At 45.0% G+C, this 16,737-nt stretch overlaps 1 protein-coding gene across 1 annotated transcript in view; it reads left to right on the top strand.

Moving 5' to 3' along the window:
* The window catches only part of VWA8 (von Willebrand factor A domain containing 8), a 375,174-nt gene that overhangs the window by 346,437 nt on the left and 12,000 nt on the right, over positions 1-16,737 (top strand). The window contains exons 41-42 of the mRNA XM_055541970.1: positions 444-569; positions 3,025-3,183. Of these exons, the coding sequence (XP_055397945.1) occupies positions 444-569; positions 3,025-3,183 (285 nt within the window). The remainder of the gene's footprint in view (positions 1-443; positions 570-3,024; positions 3,184-16,737) is intronic.

Here is a 16,737-nt window from a genome sequence, read left to right as displayed (position 1 = left end):
ATATGTTAAAACACATGTAATGGACAAAATCTACGCAAAGGGCATTTCTTTGTCAGCAGAGCCGAAACCAGTCCGTTTATGAAGCTGTGCTCGTGCCAAGCCAGCACGTATTGAAAAGATCCCTGGTGTGTTTCCTGTTGCTGTTGTTCAGTTTATTGCGTTGCTCAGTCACGTCCAACTCTTTGGCAGCCCCATGGACTGTTGTAGCCCCTCAGGCTCCTCTGTCCATGGGATTCTCCAGGCAAGAATACTGCAGTGGGTTGCCATTTCCTTCTCCATGGAATCTCCCCAATCCAGGGATCGAACCCTTGTCTCCTGCATTGACAGGCAGATTCTTTACCACTGAGCCACCAGGGAAGCTCCGTATTTCCTGTTATTCATGCATAAAATGTATCAGGGACTCTCCAGAACTAAAGTAAGCATTCACGTGTGTGTCTTTGTAGGCTAAAGGTAAAGAAAGACAGTGGCTAAGACACCAGGCTACTGGGGAGCTAGATGATGCCAAGATCATTGATGGGCTAACTGGAGAAAAAGCCATCTACAAACGCCGGGGTGAGCTGGAGCCACAAGTAAGTATGGGTGCCCTGGGAGCCTTGGATCTGTAGTTTGACCTTCACAGGCAGACGCTTCCTGGAGTCGCTGTTTTAGTCGAAAGACTGCAAACCCTGAATATGGCCATCAAGGAAAGCATTATATATATATTTTTAATTAGAATAAAACATAAATATTACACTGTTAATTATATGACTCAAGATTCCAGCATGAGTCAAGAAATACCAGGCACACTCAAATTGAGCATTTGAGGGAACCTAATAAAAAGACTGTTTACAAAAGTAAGGGTGGGGTGTAGGAAGTCCAAAAAGAGACAGTGTGGTCTTCCAACAGCAAGGATCTGCCCTCGGTCTGAAAGGGTGGAGGAGAGAGCACTGGAACCTGGACACGGTGGGTCATGGAGAGGGCTGCCCGCCAAGGGCCGCGGCTGTAAGCAGAAGGAGGACCACCCTCGGGCCACAGAACAGGGGCTCCGGTGTCCCGCCAGTGCCTGCCAGCAGCCGCTGGAAGCCAGAGAGGCCGCTGCCATCTCGCAGACGAGCCCCCAGGACACAGCGGTGCCCTGGAGGGAAAATGCAAGTCACTCCGTGTCCCTGAGTCCCAGAGGGTGGCGCAGATGGGAACACTAGAGCCACCGTAGTGGTTTTCTGCTCTTCTGTTTCTTTAAAGATCTGTGTTTATCCTGTGACCAAAGAAATTTTTAGAAAATAAGGATTTCTCCCAGAGTGTAAAGTTTAAGAGTCATAACACTAAAATATTTGCACTAACACAAGGGGCAAAAAATGGCAAGTAGGTGAGTCTCTTAGAGGGCTCTGGACTTCCAAAATCCTCGAATAACCGGAATTGCTGAGTAGCCACTGAGACCTGGGGGGTCGGTGGGGTGGGGGGGGCCATGCTGGTATGAGCCAGTGGCTGCCTTCTTCACTGACTCACTGTGGTCCACCACTGTGTTTAAATACATCTGAAATTGTGAGTCGTCATGGAAGCATGAGGCACTGTTAGGCAGTGCCTAATGCAGGCAGACTCAATGAGCTTTTCAGAAATACACTGAATCTGTCTCCAACCATTACACTCCAGAACCCACAGCATTTTCTTGAATTGACTAACTTGCTCATTCGTTTTCATACATGTCACCGAGTGTATGGTAACCGAATAATCTGGAATTTTTCTCCTTTTTCTCTTGTAAGTAAATCTGACAAGCATACTTTTGTTTTTCTTTCTGCACATTGGCAGGCCTGGGTCCAAAACCAAACTGAAACTCCTAAGCGTTTCACATTTTAATTGATGGTTGTTGCTGACCTGTAGTTCGATGCCACGTTCATGCCTTTAATGCCAGGAAAAGTAAAAAGAAGCAGTAATTCAGTAACTGGAAGGAGTAGAAAACTGAAAGCTTCCTAAAGACAAAAGACAGGAAGAGAGTTTTCCTTCACTTCTTTACAAGAGGCCCCTGCCCCTCACATCCCTGATTTTAGGAATCTGACATTTCTTACTGACCATGTGGAAGTGATTTTCAGGTCACCACACAACAGGTAAAATTGCTGTGGGCTGCCAGAGTAGCTCCATCTTCCTAGATAAACTGGTTCTAAGGCTTAATGAGAAAATGACCCATTGGTGTTTATATTCTTTCCTGATTATTGTTTTTAAGATTGCATCACTCTCATTAAGGAAGTCTTACTGGACTAGGTTGGTCCTCGAAAGGACCATATTCCAAAGGAAAATCCTCCCCCATGTGGCCCCAACTATCAACACAAATCTGAAGCTCCATTTACTGAAATTCTGTAGATCAGCAGCCCCCAACTTTTTGGGCACCAGGGACAGGTTTCATGGAAGACAATTTTTCCACGGACCAGGCAGGGTTGGTGGGGAGGATGGTATCAGGATAATTCAAACACATTTTGTTTATTGTGCACTTTATTGATATTTCTATTATTATCACATTGTGATTATATGATGAAGTAATTGTTATTGTTCAGTCTCTAAGTCGTGTCTGACTCTGCTACCCCGTAGACTGCAGCACACCAGGCTTCCCTTTCTTCCACTATCTCCTGGAGTTTGCTCAAGCTCATGTCCATTGAGTCAGTGATACTATCCAACCATCTCATCTTCAGAATCAGATTATCAGGCATTAGATTCTCATAAAGAGTATGCAGCCTAGATTCCTCACATGCACAGTTCACAGTAGGGTTTGTGCTCCTATGAGAATCTCATGTTGCCGCTGATCTGACATAAGGCAGAGCTTGGGTGGTAATATGATTGATGGGGAGCCCACCACTCACCTCCTGTTGCACAACCCGATTCTTAACGGTACCAACCCATGCCTCCCCACCTGCCAGGGCAGCCTTGTGCAGGGCGCAGCCTACAGCTGACCCACCTACCTGGCAGCTGGCACTCTGGGGCTGGCGTGAGACCCCTCAGAACAGCAGCCAGTGATGGTTTCTGGTCCTCAAGGCCTTTCTGTCATCCCTCCCTCAGATGGGCAGCCCCCAACAGAAACCCAAGCGCCTGCGCCTGGTGGTAGACGTGTCGGGCAGCATGTACCGCTTCAACGGGGTGGATGGCCGGCTTGAGCGCTCAATGGAAGCTGTGTGCATGGTCATGGAGGCCTTCGAGAACTATGAGGAGAAGTTTAAGGTAATGGCCTGCACTGTGGAGGGTGAGAGGCACCCCAGACCCCATCTGCCCAGGAGTCGCCCCGAGTCAGGACGTGAGGCTGGCTGTCTGCTCACCTGGAGCAGACAGGGTCTTCATCTTCTCATCACCCCATCTGTCAGCACCGAGAAAGGGAGCCTTCTGTTTCATCTGCTCTAATAATCAGAAAATGATAAGACCATGACCTAAAGACCAGTAGCTACAGAAGAAAGCACTGCCCTTGACAAGTTGTGCGATGTTGTGGTGTTGCCGTTGTTGTTGTTCCGTGTCCAATTCTTTTGCCACCCTCTGGACTAGAGCCAGCCAGGCTCCTCTGTCCATGGGATTTCCCAGGCAAGAATACTGAAGCAGGTTGCCATTTCCTTCTCCAGGGGATCTTCCCAACCGAGGGATGGAACCTGCGTCTCCTGCATCGGCAGGCGGATTCTTTACCGCTGAGCCACCCAGGAAGCCGCACGTTGGAGTGGGGCGGGGAGGGGCAGAAACAGGCAGATAGAAGCACGGCAGGTGTCTCCCCAGGTTTCTCAAGGCCACCATCCCCACCCCAGCACCCCTCACCCACCCATCCATGCCTGCTGCATCACCAACCAGGCCGCCTCTCACAGTTCTCAGAGTTGCCTTGCCTTGGCTCACAGGGAGGGTCACACAGCTGACGGCGAAGGTGCTTGCCCTGGGAGAAATGATCCCCTTTCAGAGATATCCCTTTTGTCATCGCTGAGTTTGCTTTGCCTCCTCCTTCAGAGACCTGAGCTCTGAGAAGGGCAGCCGCACTCCCGGCTTTGACCAGAGCAAATAACCTGAACACGGTGCTGAGTAATTATTATCAGCAGTTCAGTTGAGAGGAGCAGTATATGTGCAGCCATGGGTCATGGGTACTCAGTCTATCCTAAATATTCTCGACCACGTTGGGGATCAAACATGTCCTTCAGAAACAGCCCATCTCCGGTGACTTGGCTTGACATCCCACCCGCACCTGGGGATTATTGTGCTGAGCCGTGTCCATGTGTTGTGATGGATACAGCAAGAAGCAGGCTGTGAAACCCACCGCTTCGTTGACTTTGGGCCCCCTTTCGAGGCTGCGAGGCTCCCAGAGTCCCTTGTGTGAAGCTCTGTGTGAAAGATTCCTTTTACAATGAAGGGATAAGCGTCCATGTCCTGCAAACATGAGTGGGACGTGGGCCCTCGCCGTGGGGAGCAGCTCTGTCTCCCTGAGGAGCTGGAACGCACTGCCCCTGGTGACCAGTGAGCACCACGGGGCTGCCCCAGACCCCTCCTGGGTTCAGTTGCCCGGAGTCTCTGTGCCACGATCTGAGCACGGCCAGGCCGGCCCTGTTCTGCCTTATGGCTCCCAGACGAGTGTTCAGCGCTTTCCCTCCTTGGCCCTCCCTCCCTTCAAATGAGTTTTTCTTGATTTTGATTTTTTTTTTAACTTTTCTGTGTTTTCTTAAAATGTTTTATTGAAGTACAGTTGATTTAAAATATCATGTTAGTTTCAGGTATGCAGCAAAGTGATTCATATATATATATATATATATATTCTTTTTCATATTCTTTTCCGTTATAGGTTATTACATGATATTGAGTGTAGTTCCCTGTTTTATACAGTAGGTCCTTGTTGCTTATCTATTTTATATATAGTGGTGTGTGTATGTTAATCCCATCCTCCTAATGTACTCCTCCCCTCATCCCTTTCCCCTTTGATAACCATAAGTTTGTATTCTGTGTGTATAACTCTCTTTCTGTTTTGGAAATAAGTTCATTTGGGTTTTTTTTTTTTTTTTTTAGATTCTACATATAAGTGTTCTCATATGATATTTGTCTTTGTCTGGCTTACTTCACTTAGTACAATAATTTCTAGGTCCATTCATGTTGCTGCAAAAGGCATTATTTCATTCTTTTATGACTGAGTAATATTCCACTGTATATGTACTTTTTTATGTCATATGGGTTTAACATTTTTAAGTAATTTAGGTCTTTGCTAGTATAAGATGGAGCATAATTCTTCAATCACGTGGACCACTGTGTTGAAGTAGATGGTTAGACATCCATTGTATCAGCATAAATCCCACCCATGTTTTAAAACCTTGGGTTCTGCGAATAATTGGATCAGCCCATTCACTTCTCTTGTGGATCTTAAAGTCCAGGGTACCTCAGCTCCCTTTGAGCTCCCTTTGAGTTACATGAAGATTTTAACTCCTCATAGACCACAGCAAACATTCCACAGCTAAAACCGGCATATTCATATATGTGGTGCATGCATGCTCAGTCGTGTCCGACTCTTAACGACCCTATGGACTAGCCCCAGGTTCCTCTAGTCCGTGGGATTTTCCAGGCAAGAAGCAAGAATACTGGAGTGGGTTTTCATTTCCTTCTCCAGGGGATCTTCAGGACCCAAGGATCAAACTGGAGTTGCTGACAATTCCTGCCTTGGCAGGGAGGTTCTTTTTGCCACTGAGCCACATGGGAAGCCCAGAGTTATCTAGATATTCATAGTTATCTAGAAAAATTTTTCCCATTAGAAAGAGGATTTCTGTGTCTATGAGAACGGAACTGTTCTGTATGTGAAGCTACTTCTTGCAGATTTTTAGAAAGATTCAGGAGAAGTTCAGCAAGAAATGGACTGACAGAGTTCCCCAGGACTGGGTAAAGGTTGAGACAGAAGGCAGGAAGTGACCAAGTTAACAGGGAGGGAGCGTGTTGGATATTTCACTGCATCGCACATGCGGAATATGTGGAGAGATTTGTGTTTGTCTAATTCTTACCGTTAAAAGTCTATAATCTGGAAGAACAATTAGCCAAACTGGACATGTTGTACAAAAAAAGAAATAATATCAAAGAAACAAGCATTCACAAGATCTTGTTTTGTTTTGTTTCTGATTGACAATTAGAAAACAAATTGTTGGCACATGACCTGCTGAATTTCAGCTAAATTCAACAAAATTACAAGTGCTGATTGAGCACTTGCTAAGAGCAGTGGTCTTTCAGGTACAGCGTTCCCTGCCAACCTTGAGCTTGTAACCTTTCGAGGAAGACCTATAAAAATTAATTCTGATAGATGACTCCACAGAGGCATGCAGTAATAAAGACACAGCAGAGCACACCTCTCCAGACATCCGCGTTTGGGGAACTATCCCCAAAGTAGTATTTTGCTCATAGTCTCTCTCTCTCTCTTTTTTTTGGGGGGGCTTTTTCCACCTTTTTTCTTTTTATTATTTGAAAAAAATTTATTGGGGCATAGTTTCTTTACAATGTTGTGTTCATTTCTACTGTACGGCAAAGTGATCAGCTATCTGTATACACATATCCCCTCTTTCGGCTTTCCTTCCTATTTAGATCACCACAGAGCACTGAGCAGAGCGTCTGTGGTATATGCTGGGTTCTCATTGGTTATCTATTTCATGTGTGCTTGCTAAGTCACTTCAGTCATGTTCAACTCTTTGTGACCCCATGGACCATCTCATGCCAGGCTCCTCTCTCTATGGAGTCCTCCAGGCAAGAATCCTGGAGTGGGTATCCATTTCCTTCTCCAGGTGATCTCCTTGATCCAGAGGTGGAACTCGCATCTCCTATGTCTCTTGCATTGGCAGGTGGGCTCTTCGCCACTAGGGCCACCGAAGCCCAGATAGATGATAATAGATAAGGAAACAAAGAACTCTTTGTTTGGAACAAAAAAGCATAAGGAACTGATAAGGAACAGAAAAGTATGGGATCTTCTAACTGGCTTCTTAGTGCTTGGGCATGGAGGAAACACTCAGAGGGTGGGAAGTGGTTCAAAATACAGAGCCCTTTCTTCTTCCATTGAGCATCAGAGCTGCAGTGAGCTACCCTTACTGACAAGAGCATCAATAGAGTAGGGGCTGCCCAGGTGACTCAGTGGTAAAAGAAACTGCCCTTCAATGCAGGAGCCACCGGAGCTGGGTCCTGGGTCAGGATGATGCCCGGGAGGAAGAAACGACAACCTACCCCAGTATTCTTGCCTGGAAGGCTCCTCTGTAGTCCATGGGGTCGCAAAGAGTCGGACACGATGAGCACAGACACATGTCAATAGTGTGCATACGTCAATCCCAATCTGCCAGTTCATCCCCTCCCCCACTTCCCCTTTTGGTATCCCTACGTTTGTTCTCTAAGTCCGTGTCTCTATTTCTGCTCTGTAAATAAGATCACCTATGCCAGTCTTTTCAGGTTCCACATATATGCGTTAATATACAGTACTTGTGAGGGTCTCTTCAGTTGCCACAACACTGTAAAGAATTTCCTCATTTTTTTAATCTGTGAAACTACAGAAATATTGAGAAGGTAACATAGTTATATTTGACTTTCTAAACATTTTTATTGAAATATATTTGATTTACTGACAAATCCAGGTGGAATTACAGGAAGACACTGAGATACAATAAAGGTCTTTCAGGGCTCGACGCTTCATCGTGTTTTATGCTATTTGATTTTTAACAGGAAGTACTTTAACGGTTTTGATTTTGTGCATTTTCTTTTATACCCCTCACATTTACTACATCTAGTTCCTGCAGATGTCTTTTTAAGAGCACAGAAAGCCTTACGAAGCTAAAAGGATTAAAGTCTTCACAACAGAAGGAGAAAATCCTTATGATTTCACAAGATGAGCTCTCTGAGGAAAAGTGGTCCTTCGCTGGGCATCTGGAGGGAGAGGGAGGGAAGTCAGGACACGGAGGACTTCCAGTCCTGCGCCTGCAGACTCCTCACTGTGACCCTGCTCTTTAGAGCTGCGGTCACCTCACAGTTCACTCCCTCCAGTTTCCTCATTCCTCAGACCGGAAACCAAGACCCAGAGACATTACGGGCTTGGCCCAGAGGCGGAAGGCTAGACTAGCCCAGGACGCTTCTCTTTGTTTTCCCTGTTTTGTTTTGTTTTTAAACTTTACCCCTTTATTTCCAAATTTGTTTATTTTGAAAAAGGTTTCATCTACAAGAAAGCTGAAAGAACTGTAAGATGACCACCCATGTGCCTTTGCTTAGATTCACCAAGTGAGCCCTTTTTCCCTCATCTGCTTTATGTTCCTCTCTGAATATATACTCTTTTTATCCTCTCTGATGCATTGGAAAGTAAGTCCTAACTGTCATACTTCTTTATCTCTAAATACTTTACTATACTTCTGCTAAGAGTCAAGACATTCCCTAATATGATCTCAATATCATTATTACTTCTAAGAAAATCATCGATAATTTCATCTTACTTATAATATGCAATCCATGTCTTTATTTATGCTTTGTAAATAAGATCATCTATACCAGTGTTTTCAGATTCCACATGTATGGGTTAATATATCATACTTGTTTTTCACTCTCTGACTTACTTCACTCTAGATGACAGTCTCTAGGTCCATTCTCGTCTACAAATGACCCAGTTTCGTTCCTTTTTATGGCTGAGTAATATTCCATTGTAAACACAGAGGTAGAGGACAGGTGTGTGGATACTGAGGAGGGAGGGGGGATGAGTTGGGAGATTAGGATTAATATATATCCACCACTGATACTGTGTATAAAATAGAGACTAATGGGAACCTACTGGACAGCACAGGGAGCTATCTACTCAGCGTCCCTTGGCGGCCTAGACAAGAAGGAATCCAAAGCAGAGGGGACACATGTAAACATGGGGCTGCTCCGCTTTGTTGTGCAGCAGAAACTAGCACGGTGCTGCTGCTGCTGCTAAGTCGCTTCAGTCGTGTCCGACTCTGTGCGACCCCATAGACGGCAGCCCACCAGGCTCCCCCGTCCCTGGGATTTTCCAGGCAAAAGTACTGGAGTTGGGTGCCATCGCCTGAGTGTTACTACACTCCAGTATATATTTTTTAATTATTCAGCCCTGTTCACTTTCCCCAACTATCCCAATGGTTGCCCTCCTGGGCTATGGAATATAAACCATCCCAATAGTTACTAACTATCTTTCTCAATCTGGGATTCGGTCGCAGTCCCCACCTCGGTTTTCGTGCCTGTCTTGTTAGCCCCTGGTAACCTGGCCCACTGCCTTTCCTGCTGCTGTCATTTTACTTTTCATGGTGGCCACTCTCTAGAGACTCCAGATCACCTGTCCGGTAGAATATCCTGGATCTGTCTGGCTACTTTATCTTGGTGTCACGTACCTCGTGCCAATAGCCTCTATGTCTCCAGAACTCCTGACAGGCTTTCTCCCGCAGCAGGTGCACTGGGGACACTGTGTATAGTCTTCCCACCGCCCCTGCCAACATAACCAAGGTGCTGAGTATCCACAGCTGCCCGGGCTCTGCTGGGGCTCACCAGGCCTCCTTTGAAAGAAGGCAAGCAGGTGGCGGGATGGAGCCTACGTGCCTTCTGCAAGACCTTTCTCCATGTATTATGGCATATGTTGAGATACAAGTAATGGGAGCACATAGTACAGTGTGTAAAAGGCACAAAGAAGTTAGGGTGAGGAATGAGCCTTTGCTCCCCTCTCTCAGCTCCCAGTTACCCTCCCTGCCAGTGGCCACAGTGGGCAGATTTTTTTTTTTTTTTGGTACCTTCTCAGAGACATCTGATACATATACATCAAGTGACAGAGTCCCGTTCACTCGCTTCTATATCTTTCCGGGGGGAGAAGAAGAGCCTCTTGATAAAAGTGAAAGAGGAGAGTGAAAAAGTTGGCTTAAAACTCAACATTCAGAAAACTAAGATCATGGCATCTGATCCCATCACTTAATGGCAAACAGCGAGAGACTTTATTTTGGGGGGCTCCAAAATCACTGCAGATGGTGGCTGCAGCCATGAAATTAAAAGACGCTTGCTCCTTGGAAGAAAAGCTATGACCAACCTAGACAGCATATTAAAAAGCAGAGACATTACTCTGCCAACAAATGTCCATCTAGTCAAAGCTATGGGTTTTCCAGTAGTCATATATGGATGTGAGAGTTGGATCATAAAGAAACCTTAGTGCCGAAGAACTGATGCTTTTGAACTATGGTGTTGAAAAAGACTCTTGAGAGTCCCTTGGACTGCAAGGAGATCCAACCAGTCCATCCTAAAGGAAATCAGTGCTGAATATTCATTGGAAGGACTGATGCTGAAGCTGAAACTCCAGTACTTTGGCCACCTGATGGGAAGAGCTGACTCATTGGAAAAGACCCTGATGCTGGAAGAGATTGAAGGCAGGAGGAGAAGGGGATGACAGAGGATGAGAGGGTTGGATGGCATCACTGACTCAATGGACATGAGTTTGAGCGAGTTTTGGGAGTTGGTGATGGACAGGGAAGCCTGGCATGCTACAGTCCATGGGGTTGCAAAGAATCAGACATGACTGAGCAACTGAACTGAACTGAGAAGACCATTTTTAAAGTTTTTATTGAATTTGTTACAATGTTGGTTCTGTTTTATGTTTTGGTTTTTCGGCCAGGAGGCATGTGGGATTTTAGCTCCCCAACCAGGGATTGAACCTGCACCCCCTGCATTGGAAGGCATAGTCTTAACCACTGGACTGCCAGGGAAGTCCATGTTCTGTATCTTTATACTATGTGATTATATCCAACTCATTTAATCTCTCTGTACTTTGATGTTCTCATCTCTGAAGGAAACATAAGGACTAGGAATAAGTAATGAAAGTGTGTCACTTAACAAATATAAAATGAGGCATGAGCAAATGACAGTTTTAGGAGTTCCTAGTGAAAATTATATTTTCCATAGCCCAGGATGGCATTGCATGTGCTATCATATGTTAGGAATTCAGCAGCATATGCTGAGCCTCCCTACTCCCCAGTTCCAGAAAGTTCTTTATGTTGTCTTCCTGCAGTTATACCTCCGTTGTAAGGCTCTCTAGTCTGTGTTTGCTTTAAAAACTTCAGAAGCCACTGGCCTGGCTCAGGGATCTGGACTCTTCCCACAGCCTCTCTCTTGGCGTCTACTGTGTGTTTTCTTTGTCTTGGGCTCAGCTCCTGGGCTCTGGGTCATTAGAGTCCAAATCCAAGTTGAAGCTGGGCTCAAACAATGAAGAATCTGCCTGCAATGCAGCAGACCCAGGTTCGATCCCTGGGTTGGAAGATCCCCTCGAGGAGGAGCTGGCAACCCACTCCAGGATTCTTGCCTGGAGAATCCCATGGACAGGGGAGCCTGGCGGGATACAGTCTTGGGGTCTTGACAAGTCAGACACAACTGAGCAACTAACACTTCACTTTCCACTTTTATTGCAGCTTAACAAAATCCATGGGTAAGAATTACTGAGAAGGAAAGGACCTTTGAGCAAGGATGTCTGAAAAGAAAAAGTAATTCAGTGGCAGAACATGTTTCAGAGGCATCTGGAATTTTTTAAGTTTCTCATAATTGTTCTACTCACTGAGTTCAGTTATTCTCAGGAACCACTGAAGTAGGCTTAAGACAGGAGCAACATTATTTGCTAATAATCAGCATGCTGCTACTAAGTCACTTTAGTCATGTCTGACTCGATGCGACCCCATGGACGTCAGCCCACCAGGCTCCCCCGTCCCTGGGATTCTCCAGGCAAGAACACTGGAGTGGGTTGCCATTTCCTTCTCCAATGCATGAAAGTGAAAAGTGAAAGTGAAGTCGCTCAGTCGTGTCTGACTCTTAGCGACCTCATGGACTGCAGCCCACCAGGCTCCTCCGTCCATGGGATTTTCCAGGCAAGAGTACTGGAGTTGGGTGCCATTGCCTTCTCCGAATAATCAGCATAAAGTCTTCTAATCTTATAACCAGCAGAATTTTTAATGGTCACGTAGCACTTAAACATTGGCCTGAAAAGTAGGGAGCCATTTCATTTAAGTCAGGAAGCGTTTTTTTCCTTTACCTTCATTCCAGTTTGTTCCTCATGATTTCTCCAAGCCCTGGGAATGTTTTCACTATAACCTTAAAGCAGATCACCTTTGCAAAAGCTCTTAATGCCTAATTTATTTTTTTTCCTTCAAAATATTCAGTAACACCAGAAGTTAGGTATGTCTCTACTGAGCACTCAAATAGTGACACCAGAAAATAAGCTGAATTATTGAGAAGTTGAACTTGGAAAAAACCTCTCAAATGTAGTGTTTCCGTAGAGACATATAAATCACTTCTAAGACTGTGGTTTCATCTTTCTTCTTTTGGCTGCGCCGCACAGCTCGTGGGATCTTAGTTCCCCGACCAGAGATTGAACTCAGGCCACGGCAGTGAAAGCGCCAAGTCCTCATCACTAGACCACCAGGGAGGCTCCCTAACAGGGTAGAAGGAGCCCCTGAGGATGTCGGAGGGCGAAGGTGTGTGGACGGCACGTTTTACCCCTTCCCCCTTCATCCCCAGTTCCACCAAACTAATTCCACTTGTATTGATATTGTATGACGTTTCACAATCTGGGCTTTGTGCAATATTTCATTTGGAGAAAGAATTCCACTGCTTAAAAAAATTTTAGAGTTAGAAAACCGCTATTCTAGGGCCAACACTGGATCATTATTTCTTACAGATTCTGGAGGCATTCTTTTCGGGAATGAAAAGTCATCCTCACCTAGACTTAGATGACTCACTCCCTTGACAGGAGAAAACAGGCACAGGTGTCCCTGTAACTAAGTGAAGCAGACTTTCTCATTCCATTTCTTGGGTGGGCCCCCAGAATTCTCACAGGGTCTTGGGAGCAGAGAGGATCTTGGAAATTTTTTTCACCAGCCTCTGTTTTAAGATGAGAAAATAAAAATCTACATCCCAAAGTCACACAGCTAAACTGTAAACAGCCAGGATGTCTGACTCCCACTTCATGACCTTTTCTTCATTCACATTTTATTCCTTGTTCCGGCAGCCATATTATTTCTGCCCAATCGGTATACTTAGAAAGCTGTAATTTAGGAGCAAATATACCATTTACATAAAGTACTCTTATCTTCTCCTCCATCACCCAAAGGAGGTGTAGTAGACATACTTTTCTCAAAGATGTGGAAAAGTGTGGCTCAAACCAGCACCTGCTGGGAAAATTCCTTCTATCAAAAACTTAGTTCAGCATCTATCACTCTCCCTTTTCTAATATCTCAGGCATGTTTCACACATTTAGAAAGAGAAATCAATCATCTTATCAGCTCAGGCTTTGGATAAATTCTTTTTTTTTTTTTTGGCTGTACCATGCAGCTTGCAGGATCTTAGCTCCTCAACCAGAGACTGAACCCAGGCCCATGGCAGTGGAAGCTCTGAGTCCTAACCACTGGAGCACCAGAGAATTCCCACATGACTCTGTTTCTTCTTATTTATTTGTTTTTTGTCCACACCACATAGCTTGAGGGATTCTAGTTCCATGACCAGGGATCAAGCCCAGGCAGTGGAAGCACAGAGTCCCAGCCACTGGGCCACCAGGGAGTTTCCTGAAGACATTCTTCCTGCTGCTTGGAAATAAAAGTGAAGAAGGGTGTACAGACTTCTCTAAGTCCACTCAGAGTTAAACAAGAATTCAGAATGGACTCAATCATAGATGTGAAAGTTCAAAAATCCTAGGTAAAGACTGGGACAGGCTAGAGGGGGGGGGGCAGTAGTTAGGGAACGGTTGTTTCTCTTCAGTAAAAGCATTGGACTTAGAGCACCTGGATTCAGATTCCACCTCCGCCACCACTAGATCTCGGACCTTAAGAAAGCCTGTTAATCTCTCTGAGCATCGGTTTTTAATTTGGGAAATGATATTAAGCACACCAATCACAAAGGTATGGAGAAAATCAGAATGAAAGGAGATAGACAGAAGCACTTTGTAAACCATAACGTTGACATTATACTCACTAAATGTATTGTCCTAGCCTTTCAACGATCCTCTGAGATTAGGTGAAACAGAGATCATCCCTACTAGTCATAGAGGCTCAGTGGTTTACAAGCACCCAGGGTTAGAGGTCATCTAAGCCAGCATTATTTATAACGTGGAAATAAGATTTGGAGGGGTTAAGTGACTCACCTAAGGTCACAAAGCTTGTTAAAGTTGGAGCTAAGGCTAGAGTCTGTGACGTCCAGAAGATCATTCTCTTTACACTGACTTCTCTATGAAGAAAGCTTAGCAGTAACTGATACTGTAGATCATTGTCTACACCCTAGAGTTCTGTTGGCACATCTCTTGACCTTTTTAATTATATTTATTGTCTAATCCTTGGCTGGTTGGCTGTCAGCAGTCCTACCTGAGAATGGTGTATTTGTATGTCCAGAAGGAGATTAGAATTTCACATATTATCAGATCTCCAAAATAGCCTCAAATGATTGTCTCTTGCTACTTAAAATATAGAGATATGTGCTTAGTCACTTAGTCGTGTCCGACTCTTTGTGAAACTGTGGGCTGTAGCCCGCTAGGCTCCTCTGTGCGTAGGGATTCTCCAGCAAGAACACTAGAGTGGGTTGCCATGCCCTCCTCCAGGGGATCTTCCCAACCCAGGGATTGAACCCAGGTCTCCCACATTGCAGGCAGATTCTTTACCACCTGAGCCACCAGGGAAGCCCAACAGGTATAATAAAGCACAATTTCTCCTAAAGTTAGCAAATGATTATCCTTCCCAACAGAAATTTAAACACAAACCTTATTCATAAAAATGCTAGTAGCTCTTTGTTGGAAATAAAGCTTTTCTTTGCCATCTAAATATTATATTATAAATCATCCTTCTAATCTGATGATAAATTTTTGTGTCTTGGACTGAAACTCAGCATTTGTTTTCATTTTTTTCCTGACTTTCTCTGAACAAATGAGATTTGCAAAAGAAAATATAGCAAAAGGGTATTTAAACAAGTTTCTAAAGCAAAAAAAGTATTAAAATCGGTCCTCTCTGGTTAAGACTTTTCTTTACTGCTGTGGTTTAATGTTTATGTTGGATGTTAAATGCAGGACTCCGCAGAGATTTAAGGGAGGCTCTGAAAAGTGGAGAAATCATGATCACAAAAATTTTGAGCTACTTAGAAAAAGTTGTGGTCTAAATGTTAGGCAGAAAAACAGAAAGAAAATAAATGTTAGACGGTCGACAGCAACAATGAGGTCCTTGTTTAGTGAGTTCTTATGAGTCCTGCCTGGAAGCCAGTGTGAGACTCTGTCAGGTCTGTCCCAACGAGCGACGGACTGGGTAAGTGGCAGAATCAGGCGGTAGAAACGGATGAGTTCGTGTACTTTTTCCTTTCACCCAGACGATTTTGAGGGTTAGCAAATTACTCTCTATAAAGTGTGTTGGGATCCCTGGAGAGTGGATCCCAGTTAATTACGACATAGAAAGATGGTTTTTCATGGAAGATTAACATGATCCCCAGTAACGCCAGCGAATGCTTCACATTTGGATGTACTTTGAATTCCTCTCAAGCATTGTATTTACTTTGGACCCAGAAGAATCCCCAAGCCCGTTTGGAAGATGAGAACCCGAGCCTGCAAGCTATTTTAAAAGCCTCATCCTCTCCTTTAGGTGTGTCTTCTCAGCCTTTGTAACACCAACTAGATTCAGACAAAGGAAGGCCTTTCTGCAAACTGCACATTCCTTACTGCAAATATGTGAGGAAGGGAGGAGGGAGGAAGGTGTGCAGCTCCCCTGTCTATCTCGTTTACCCAAAAAAGTATAGAATGCTTTGTTTCTCCTGGGCAGATAATTAAGTGATAGATCGATCAAATGATAGACTGTTTTGTGACTAAATGTTTGTGGAGGTTCAATCAGTATCTGTTTTTGTTAAGAAACATCCAACAATTCATTTGACTACTATTTTTTTTATATGGTTTTTAAATTTTTTTATTGTTTGTCTTTCTTTTGGCTGCACTGGGTCTTCGTTGTTCTGCAGGCGTTTCCCTGTTGCGAAGAGCAGGGGCTGCGCTCTAGTCGCAGTCCCAGGACTTCTCATTATGGTGGCTTCCCTTGCTGTGAGCCAGGCTCCGGGGCGCTCGGGCCTCAGTAGCCGCGGCTCGCAGGGTCAGTACTTGTGGCTTGCAGTCTCTAGAGCACAGACTCAGGAGTTGTGACACAGGGGCTTAATTGCCCCAGGGCACGTGGGATCTTCCGGGGCCTGGGACCCAACCTGTGTCCCCCTGCGTCGGCAGGCGGATTCTTTACCCCTGAGTCGCCAGGGAAGCCTGACTACTATTTGTTTAATAATTAACTAGCAACTTTTTCCCTTGCAGTGACCAGTTGTGGCAACCCTGTAAGCAGACCACATGGTCAAATAGTTATTTATATAGTATCACCCATGGTCATCTGGTCAGTAAGATATTTAACCATCAGTTAAAAGGGGAAGAAAAAGTCAAATATGTATTTATAGCCCTCTCATCTGAGCCAAATAAGAGAAACTTACTTCTGCTTCTAGGAACTGATCTTACCCCGTCATGTGTAAGATTCCCGTTTTAACAGATTACTTCACAGCCCCATGATGAGAGCAGCTTGCCCGGCCCGTGGTGGTTTAGTCGCTCAGCTGTATCTGACTCTCATGATCCGATGGACTGCAGCCGGTCAGACTCCTCTGTCCATGGGATGTTCCAGGCAAGAGTACTGCCGTGGTCGCCATTGCTCTCCGTTTAGAACAGTTCCTGCCATGACCACTGGACGGGGCCTGGCGCTTTCGTCCCTGGAGGAATTGTGCAGGTTTTCCCCACATCTA

Source organism: Bubalus kerabau, chromosome 12, assembly GCF_029407905.1.
Source record: "Bubalus kerabau isolate K-KA32 ecotype Philippines breed swamp buffalo chromosome 12, PCC_UOA_SB_1v2, whole genome shotgun sequence".
Lineage (NCBI taxonomy): Eukaryota > Metazoa > Chordata > Mammalia > Artiodactyla > Bovidae > Bubalus > Bubalus kerabau.
The sequence above is the reverse complement of the archived record's forward strand: the minus strand, read 5'-3'. Positions and strand labels throughout refer to the sequence as shown.